This window comes from Panthera tigris, chromosome B3 (assembly GCF_018350195.1).
Source record: "Panthera tigris isolate Pti1 chromosome B3, P.tigris_Pti1_mat1.1, whole genome shotgun sequence".
NCBI lineage: Eukaryota > Metazoa > Chordata > Mammalia > Carnivora > Felidae > Panthera > Panthera tigris.
In genome coordinates this window covers 85,469,244-85,479,609 of record NC_056665.1, presented here as the reverse complement: position 1 = coordinate 85,479,609, position 10,366 = coordinate 85,469,244, and the positions used below count along the sequence as shown (strand labels likewise).

The 10,366-nt window shown below is 51.1% G+C and overlaps 1 protein-coding gene across 1 annotated transcript; it reads left to right on the top strand.

Moving 5' to 3' along the window:
• Nucleotides 1-500: 500 nt before the first annotated feature.
• Nucleotides 501-4,995, top strand: NKX2-8 (NK2 homeobox 8). The gene is made up of 3 exons (XM_007073716.2): nucleotides 501-545; nucleotides 3,338-3,599; nucleotides 4,264-4,995. The coding sequence occupies exons 2-3, from the start codon at nucleotides 3,443-3,445 to the stop codon at nucleotides 4,827-4,829; spliced, it is 723 nt and encodes a 240-aa protein (XP_007073778.1). The 5' UTR covers nucleotides 501-545; nucleotides 3,338-3,442; the 3' UTR covers nucleotides 4,830-4,995.
• Nucleotides 4,996-10,366: the final 5,371 nt, after the last annotated feature.

Here is a 10,366-nt window from a genome sequence, read left to right as displayed (position 1 = left end):
TTGCAAAATAAGTTCAAATGTCCAGAACACCAAACAATATTTTAAAATCTAGAAAGTTTATTCAGTTAGATGTTTACTTGTGAAACTAAGAATCTCTTATGAATTGAAGGCAATTTATATAAAGATTTCTAGTGTGTGTAAAACTTAATATCTTGCCTAGTTTTTCCAATTGACCCAATATCAAAATAATTTTCTCCTCCTGTGTCTTTGAGTTCATCTGATATGAAGAGGCAATAAAGAAAGTGCTTTCACTAATAATTCTGGCTGTTTACCTCCTTTCCCCCATTACTTCAGAAGGCACAGTTTACATGGAGCAGCCTCCTGGAGTCCCCAGGCTCTGGCTGTTGGAGATAATTTAGATAAAGTGCCAGAGCCCAGTTGAGAGGATGATTGGAGTAGGCTGCAGAGGCACTTATGGAGGAGGGAGGAAACCACAATGACACAGGAAAGTTGCAATGCTTTCTAGAACCAGGAGGTACAGAGTTTTCCCAGGATGTTCAGAACACAGACTGGGACCCAGGAACACTGTTGCCAGGTCAGGGAAGGTAAGGTTATAAGTAATATTTGGAGCTAATCCCAGAGCTAGATCCTTCTCAGAGCACCACTGCTAGTTGGGATTGGGGGGGGGGGGCAGTATCTCCTCTTCGGGAGCCAAATACTAAGAGTAAAAGCAAATATTTGATGCTGAAGAGCTCTTAAGAATTGAAGAGTGCCATTTACTTATTTCTACGAGTCAGTGTGGGCTTAGGATGTTAAATAGATTAAAAGGCTAAGAGAGGTCAGTCACTCCAGGAAAGACTCTTCTTTTGCATCTCCTGACTTGGTTCTCTTTCCAAAATTGTTATCTACCTCATCCCCACTCTTATGGAAGGTCCTCTGGAAATTTGGAAGATGGCACCTCCTCTCCTAGAACATTCTGGAGAATGTGGAGTCAGAGTCCTGGGGATGAGTACCAGAACTGGAGGGAGGGGAGAGACCGAAGTTGCTGGTTAATACAACGAAGATGGTTTTAGAAAAATTCCAGAAAATGTGTAATAATAAAACTGGTAGAGTCCTTAAAGTTACCATATCTATTCTCCTCTGTTTCAGAAAAGAGGAAAACAAATTCAAAGAGGTTCAGTGTGATGAGGCGATTAGAGCTAGGTAGGAGCCAGATGGGCTACCAACTGACCCTGAGGCTAGAGTTCCTTCTCCCTGATACAGCCATGAAGTTCAGACCCCGGAATAGGAGTCTATCCTAATGCTTCCCCAGGACACTCTGTCAGTGCCCCCTTTCCACCTGTCTCAGGAAATGGGCTAGCAGAGGTTGCCAGGAATTAGGCTCTGGGTGGAGAGAAGCCAGGAAGCCCTAGGCCAATCTGTGACCCGCTCAATCTCTGGGCCGCTGGAGCTTAGGTGCTGGGGAGTGGTGGGCACCGAGTTTCCGGCTTCTGCCGCCCCCTGTCTTCTCTTGGCTCCCTCTGTCGCCCATCTCAAACAGCACGGCCAAGTCATTCCAATTTAATCTTATTTAAAAAGACATAACTAATAAATCTATTGCCGGGGCGGCAGAGAGACGGCCAGCAGAGTCGATCGTGCTCCCAATCCCATTGAACCCCATTGAAAACCATGACAACACAGGACAAGCTCCGATTTATCCCGGCGTGCTAAAGAGCTTTGTGAGCAGGCGTCAATCACGCATTATTTCGGACTGAACAAATGCAAAATCTTGACTGGAACAAATGCTTCCAACAGGTCCGGGGCGTCGAGCTCCATTTCCCCTTTGTCCGAGGCCTAGCAGTTGGCCTGTATTGGGGTTGCCTCCGCCCGACCACCCAGTGCGCTGGACAGCCCGGGGCGCCTTGGGCACGCTTGACAGGGAGGCTGATGGGGCGGGTGCACCGGGTCAGTGAGCCTGGGCCACTGCACAGGAGCCAGGTCCGAGTTAAGCTCAGGTGGAGCTAGGATATCGGGTGCAGCCACCCAAGCGCCGGGCCCCTCACTAAAATTTAGCAACCAAACATCCAAACCACTGCTTCGGGGGAAAAGAAGCCTCTAAAAGTGTCCTCACTGAGCCCTAGACCGAAGCGGGGCCATGCGGGAGCCTTGGGCCAACAAAATGCGTCTACACCGGCAGGCTCCCAGCGCCTTCTAGCTTGATCATTTGCTTGGGTAGGTCTGTGGTAACTAGATCTCAGAGAAACCCCGAGCAGCGAGCAGCGTGTCTTTTCTGCCCACGAGCCCAGTCCTAATTCTCCCGATCCGTCCTTCATCGGACCAGGCTGGCCAGCTACCTTGGAGAGGAAACCCCAGGTCAGAAGCCTGCCCTGGGGCAGAGGCCACCGTCCCCGATACTGGGCCTGACGTTGGGGCCGAACAGCAGAGGCTCACAAGTGGCACCTGGGGGTCTGGTGAAGCCAAGGAGGCCTCATAGCCTTCGTGGGCCTCCCCGTGAAACCCCGCTGCCCGGGGTTCCTAGAGCGGGCCCGGACTGGGCTCTGAGGAGCGCAGCCACTGGGCCTGGGCCCAGGACCGGTAGCAGCCGTCGGGCCGGGCCAAGGAGGGTGGCACTTGGGACCAGAAGAGCTTGATCGGATTCCGCCTCCGTTCTGCGGGTCTGGGGAAATCCGCGCGGAGCCGGAGCTCCTGCCAGCCCTTCCCCAGCACACCTTGAGGTGGGGAACGTTTGGGGTGTGGTTCCTAGAGGCCTTCAAAATCCTCAGCCCAGTTGCCGACCGGACAAGGCCACTCGTTCTGTGCCCGCCTGAAATTTCTCGCCTCTGAATCCTTAGAGGGACCCAAACCAAAAAGAGAGCGCGCCCTAGTTTAACGCCGCCTTGTAAATCACTTCCCGGATAATTGCGGGAAACGAACACTCCAGCAAACAAGCTCGAGGAATAAAGCAAACAGGGAATAAATTCCTGGGTACTCATAAACCCACCCATGCCTCCCCCACCCTAGCCGGCGCTCCTGCGGGGCCAGGCCCCGTGTCAGCCAGGAGGAGGAGGAAGCCAGGGCTGGGACAGGCGGGTGGTGACCACCGCTCGCCACCCAAGATGTTATTCATTGGTAACAATCCCCATTATCTGTCCCCACTTTGGGCTAATCAGACAGAATCGCTAATGCCGAGAGCTGCTTCCTGCCGCCTCTGGGAGGTAATGGGGCGCCAAGGGGCGGGGGATGGGGCGGGGCGGGGGGCGGAGGTGGCACCTTCCGGGCTCGCGGGGTCTTTGGTCCAGCACTCATTCAGGTACTTAACACCCTGGAGACCCGGACCTCGGCTTTCAAAGCATCCCGGGTGGGAAGAGCTGTTTATATAAACAGGGATTCCGCTGTAAGCGCGCTAATATCCCAGCAGCCAGCGCATGGCGTGCACCTCTGGCGCCCACCCGTAGCAGCTACGTCCCGGCCGCCCCTCGGTTCCCAGCCTGCCCCGCCCCCCGCCTCCTTCCCCTCCTTGGCCATGGCCACCTCTGGACGCCTGAGCTTCACCGTGCGCAGCCTCCTGGATTTACCCGAACAGGACGCGCAGCACCTGCGGAGGCACGAGCCGGAGCTATGCGCTCCCCAACCCGGCCCCTGCGCCACCTGGTTGGAATCCGAGCGCGGCCACTACCCCTGTGAGTAAGCGGAGGACCACCGCGGGAGTGGGGAGAGGGGAGCAGAACCACGCTCCCGGCCCATGCGCCACTGGGAAGTCGAAACCAGTCTTGGAACCGGAGGCTCTGTCCTCCTCCAACCCCTATTCCATTCGTGCTCTAGTCAGCACATTTTGGGGACAGATCCTTGAGCCTGACACTAACGCCCGAGATTTGGATTTCTGTTTCTAGAGGCCACAGTATTTAAGAAACCGCCCTTAAATGTCTAACAACACGGCTACGTTCTCCAGGCCTCGGTCTGAGATGAGCAGCACTGGAGAACTTAGCTTTACAAGGTTCTGCAAACCTCAGTAAACTGGCGTGCAGTAGACCCGGCGGTGGCCTGGGTTGGTGCTCCAGCTTGCGGTAAATTCGTCCACTAGCGCAGCTACCGGTATGAACTTGTTTTAAGAGGTCCCTGGGGTGAGTTCCTTAGGGGGCGCGGTCTCAGGTTGTGGAATAAATGAGGTCACTGAATTCGGAGAGGTGGGTGTCCAGATGTGGGCCCAGGGAAGAAATGATCGCACCCCTAAAGCCGCTGGCGAGTGGGGGCGCCCTCCGGCCAGTGGCTCGGCGGGCGCGAGAAGCAGCCGGCGTTCGGAGGGGCCGGCGCCTCATCAGGCCGTGTCTCCTTTGCCGTCCCTAGCCTCGGACGAGAGCAGCCCAGAGACCAGCCCGCCCGACTCGTCGCAGCGGCCGTCCGCTCGGCCGGTGTCTCCTGGCTCAGACGCTGAAAAGAGAAAGAAGCGTCGGGTGCTGTTCTCCAAGGCGCAAACGCTGGAGTTGGAGCGGCGCTTCCGGCAGCAGCGCTACCTGTCGGCGCCCGAGCGCGAGCAGCTGGCGCGCCTGCTTCGCCTCACGCCCACACAGGTCAAAATCTGGTTCCAGAACCATCGCTACAAGCTGAAGCGCGCGCGCGCACCGGGCGCGCCGGGGGCGGCGGAGTCGCCTGACCTGGCAGCAGCTGCGGAGCTGCGCGCCGCACCCGGCCTGCTGCGCCGCGTGGTGGTCCCCGTGCTGGTGCGCGACGGTCAGCCGTGTGGCGGCAGCGGCGAGATGGGCACGGCCTCCGCCCAGGACAAGAGCGGCGCGTCCCCAGCCGCTGCCTGCCCTCTGCCGGGCTACGCCGCCTTCGGGCCCTGCTCGGCTCTTGGCCTCTTCCCCGCCTACCAGCACTTAGCGCCCCCAGCCCTGGTCTCCTGGAACTGGTGAGACCGTTGCGGGGGGGGGCGGGCACTTGGGGCTACCCCGGACTTTGGAGTGGCTCTGCGGCCAAAGCGGGGCTGGAGGCCGAGATCCGCAAAGTACGCCCCCAACCCAGGGCCCATCTCTCTGCAGGTTCCACGTCCTACAGTGCAGGGGTCCCCTGCCCCGCCCTCCCCAGCCAATGCGCGGGGAACTTTCGCCAAGATTTCCCCCTCGCCTCTTGCCTCGACCGCCAGCCCCAGAGCTAGATTTTATTGCTTAAACCTTATTTGTATATTTTTAAATAGCTATTTGTATGGGAAGCAACTTATTTTGAAAGAAATAGAATATTTTTCCTCTTTGTGGTTCGAGAGTGAAATGTGTGTGGTTGGGTCCCTTGAGCACTGGCCGGGAACATAAGTGGAAGCTATGCTTCCAGACCCGAGTGCAGGGCGCCAGTATATTCCCCCTGTCCCAGGTTGGGTGGGAGGGCAGCTGCCAACGTCGACACAACTTTAGGAAGATCATTAGGGAGAAGGGTGGAAGGAGAGTGGAGGAGTGGGGGGGGGGTGGTTGTGGAGCAGAGGAAACAGCTGGGATCCCTGTCTGTGGGAGGTTGCTCTGGGCCCAAAGTGACTTGGAGGCCCCTCTCTGGGCTCCCGAAGCTGCTGGCGTTTCGGACACCAAAAGCCCAACCCGGTTGCTTGGCCACGATAGGGCATACTGAGCTTCTCCATAAGGATTCTCTGGAGACGCGCCATCTGGGCTGGGGGCAGAGTGTACTGCTTTGGAGCAGCGCCGGCCTGGTTGCAAGATGTCCCTTTCTGGAGTGCGGCATCCCAAGACAGGGGCCCGAAGAGCACCCGAGCACCCGGAGACTTTATACACCCCAATTAAGCCTGCGAATGCCTCGCTTGGCATCTGTGACTTCCTGCCTCTTCTTAGCTCCATACCTGGCAGGAGTGGAATGGGGAGGAGGTGGGGCAATGAGGAAATCAAAGGGTGGTGGGGAATGACCCTCCTCAGGGCTGCCAGTTGAGGGAAGATCACTTTGGAGAGCCCTGGTGGGCCAACGTAGGTGTGTGATCTGCTGGTGAGTCTCGCTTCACCCGCACTCCCAATGCACACTAGGCTAGGAGATCTAGTGTTCCACCCTTTGGGTTTGCAACTGCCCTTCACCTCGGTATCCGGAGCAGCAGGGCCTCCCGTGCAAGTGGTTACTCTCGGGAAAGTGACGACCTGTCTCCCTGGCGCCCACTGCCGGGAGATGCGCTTGAGGAGAGCAGGTTCAGGCAGCAGATCCAGGGAAGGGAGCAAGGGCTCAATGAGGCCTGTGAGGAGTAGGCATTGGGCCCGTCCGAGACCCTGGTCCCCCCCAGGGGGAGGTAGGGTGACTGAGGCAGCGGTATCACCTGGGATTTTGGGGGGTGGGAAGAGAGTGAGAGAGGACTGAGGGGGAAGGGAGTGGGGTGTTTGGGTCTCAGCTGCTGGCCACCTTGCCTTCCATATGGATGCGGTTATCTACGAAGAATCTCGATCCTTAAACCTCCTTTTGTCTTGGGAACTGAAAAGGGCATTGTCAGGCCTGAAAAGGACCTAGACAAAATCCGCACTGTTTCGATTCAGGACTCTGTTTAATCAGTCCCTGGTGACAATGTCGTGGGTGTTAGAGAGGACAATAGTATCTTTTTAAACCTTTTTAAACCTTGTGGCCTTCAGGAAGACAAAGGGCTTGAATTTTATGGGCTTACAACTTCAATTAGAACAGTGCCAGTGTGCATGGGAGATTATCAAATTTGTATCATAAAACCTCTTTCTAATAAATGATTGCTGGGGAGGGAGCCTGGACATTGTAAGACATATATTGGAAACCACCCTGGGGGCTTCCCAGTTAGCCCTGGCAGAGCAGATGGGAAAGAAAAGGAGGAAAGGATTTCTGAAGACAGCCTGGGTTGGGACTTGCCCTGTGGTCAGCTGGCTGGGTGCTTGGCTCTTCCATGCCCTTCCTCCAGAAAGGGATGTTTTCTCCAAGAATAGAGGTAAAGATTTGTAGCTTTGTTTTCTGCTATTGGTGATAGCAAAAACCTGAATATTCTTCGAGAGAAAGTGAAAATTATCACCATTTGCCTTTTCTTTTCCTGGAGTTCCAGAGAAAGTAGGTCTTGGGGTGTGCAAAGTGGAGAGAGCCTGTTAAATATGAGATCTATACTGAGGGATCTGAATTATGGAGAGACCCTCTTCCCAGGAGGCTCTTTGGAAGAGCATGTCCTCAGCCAAATTCATCCAGAGGTCTAACCACTAAGAAAGAACTGCTTCCTAGTGAGGTGGTCAAAGCCGTAGCCAGATGCCCACCAGCTAGCCAACTGGTGTCCTGGGCAGGAGGAGGACAGAAATTTTATGTGACCTTAGCATCAGGAGCCTTCGTGTATAAACTCTTACCTGCTTCCTCTTGCTCCTTTTCCTTGAGGCCCTTTCCTTTAGAGAGGAAAAGCTGTAGGGGAGTTTAAAATGTATTCCTATCACTACTGACCCATTTTAGAGATTCAGGCTGTCATGTGTCGTCTGTTCACACCTGAGATAAGCTGAGAAAGGTAAATGTCAATTTTTTGTGTGACCTAAAAGATCAGTTCTTCCAAGCTCTGATGAGAGAAGCTAAACCCAAGGCCTCTCTACAAGCAGCTGTGAGAACAGTTTTGATCTTCCTCCCTAGATGAGAGTGTTTCAAACCTGTCGTCCATCACCAACATCACAAGGCAGATTCACACTCTGTGTTGAAACTTACTGTCTTCCAGGCATTGTTCTAGGCACTTTCACCGTTGATCTCACAGAAACCTTATGTATTGTATATATTAATACCCCCATTTTGCACATAGAAACTGAGGCTCAATGGTTGGGGTAAGTGACTTGTCTAAAGCAGTTGTAAACTTCCTAAAATGTTACCATCATCCTTAGTTTAATTCCCATTTAGCCACCATGCAAACTGCCTTTAAGGAGGACAATTGTGATCTTGATGTGACAATATATAAAGTACCCAACCATCTCAAACTAGTCTTTTTTTTTAATGTTTATTTATTTATTTGTGAAAGAGAGAGTGTGGGCAGGGGAGGGGCAGAGAGAAAGGGAGACAGAATCCCAAGGAGGCTCTGCTCAGACTCAGGACTCTAACTCAGGAACCGTGAAATCATGATCTGAAGCTGAAATCAAGAGTCAGATACTTAACCAACCGAGCCACCCAGGTGCCCTCATCATAAATTAGTCTTATGGTTACCACGGGCCGTGCACAGAAGCTGTTGACATGACATCACGGTAGTTGCTAATGTTATTGATGTTTCCCGGACACCAGGCAATATTTTAAGTTCTTTTACTCAGTAAACTCATTCAGTTTTCACAACAACCCCATGAGATGGTACTGCTATTCCTACTTTACAGATGAGGAAACTAAAGGCCAAATAGGTTATAAGTAACCTGTCCAGGGTTACACAGCTAGTGAGTGACAAGAGAGGGTCTGAACGAGAGCATTCTAGTTTCAGATCCCACATGTTTCACTACGTGGCAGACCCATTTCCCATTCTTTATATTTTATTTCTCCCAGTGGGTAGTCCTCATTACCTTACAGATGCTTCTCTAAGAGACGTGTTCTTCAGCATCTTTCCGTGTCTGTTTTTGCCTTCCTCCCTCCCTCTCTCCTCATCTGCCAAACCTCCGGCTTTTGCACACAGCCTCTGTGTTTCCCCTGTGTTCGTTTGTATGCATTCTCGCCCAGCTGTCAGTGAAACACAGCTCTTGTTGCAGGTCACAATATTTTCCTGTGACTATCATTCCACCATTCTTCTTCCAGAAAAACATCTGCTGCTGCTGCTGCTTCCTTGAAACCAATTGTCCACTCAGGGTTTGGCAGAGTCACTGCTGACTCTGATAAGCTCCTCTAAGCTCTCCCAACCCCCAGGCCCAGACCTCTGTGGAGCTTTATGACTTTGGCTTTGCTAGCCCTTTCCCCAATCATCTTTCTCCCTTCTGGGTCTCCAGTGTTATCTTTATTATTAAATATCATCCTCTTCACATTTTCTCTCTTTTCTTCCACTGTAAACACTTTTCATCTCACTTAAGTGTCTTGTGGGTGGAGATTGCAATTTTCACTTCAATTTTCTTTTCTCATTGTTCAGAGGATCTTACATCTTAGCAAGTCTCTTATCTGACCAATTTAGCACTTTAGAATCTTAGATAATGTGCTACTGATGGGTAGAAGGAAGTTGTTTGAGCCTGGGTTAACCTATACCTTCCTTTCTAACAATGGTGTTTAGATGTTTGTTATTCTCTTGCCTCTTACACACACAATTAACTTGTCTCTTACACACACACACACACACACACACACACACACACACACTTTACTACTTTAAAGCATTTTAGACTTAGGAATAAAATGTTCAGGCAAGATAATTATTGGCTTAGCATGGTTAAATAGTTTGTTAACCATGTTTATCTGTTCTGCATGTTTCAGTTAACCAGCCTAAGCAGGTTATCTGTGAACAGGAACAATAGTCAGAGGACTTTTTGAAATGCTGAGAAAGTACTCTCCCTCCCTCAGGGCATGATCATTTCTATGGATGTGATTGCATTGTTTACTCTTCAAAATCTGCATGAGAAATTTTATTGTTCTAGGTCACTCATCATTTTCCCAAATCACGATGTAGAAAAGGATTTACTAAATGGTTCCTTAATTATTTTTAGAATTCCAATTCTGCATCTGTTAACTCACCTTTAATCCCCCACTCCAGATTAATAACTAAAGGTATATGACATTCCCCTTTCTTCTTTGTACCCACCATTCATGCTCAATAACAAAACAAACAGCATTCTCTTCAATGCTGATCCATAGAGTGGTGATTTAACCAGGAAGAATCAATTAGACTATTAAATAGTCACACATGTACCCCCAAATTTCAAAAACACAGGGATTCTTATTTTTTCTAACCATGTCCAGTGGAAAATTTTTATTGTTTATCCAGAAAGGTAACATCGTATTTTAGAGGTAAAAGCACATTTTCTTTTCAATACCCTGCCCTATGGACCAATAAAAATCTCTAGGTCTTATTGAGGTCATGTAATTTCAAAAGATCCTGTAGTTTCAATATAGCTTCTGTGAGTAGTGTTATGGGAAGAACATTTGAGGGGACCTTGGTCATGCTTAATTTCCTTCTGCATTCTGACTGGGTGGTCTTTTATGAGTCAACAGGTTTTCAAATGGGTTTCCTAGCTAAAAGCTCTGAATTGGATGGTCCCTTTTCTCTCCTTCCAATACCAACTGCCCCCACCCATTCCTTCTTTCCTAGGGGCTGGATAGCATACTTGGCAGAATTTACTAGGAGGGTAATGGAGGCTGTTTGCAAATTAAACTGGAGACAAAAGTGCGAAACAATCCATTAAAAGGGTCTTTGAATCTCTCACCTGAGATGTCTGTTACACCTTCCTCCTCCAGCTTTTTTGAAGGATAATGTGTTTAGCAATCAGCTCTTCCTCCTAAGGAAGTTATTGGCTTACATTTACGTTACATCTTGGGAGGT

Bases quoted from the DNA above. Each gene is read 5' to 3' on its own strand.
- NKX2-8 (XM_007073716.2), top strand. From the start codon at position 3,443: ATGGCCACCTCTGGACGCCTGAGCTTCACCGTGCGCAGCCTCCTGGAT. The intron at 3,600-4,263 runs GTGAGTAAGCGG...TGCCGTCCCTAG, and splicing joins CGAGCGCGGCCACTACCCCT to CCTCGGACGAGAGCAGCCCA.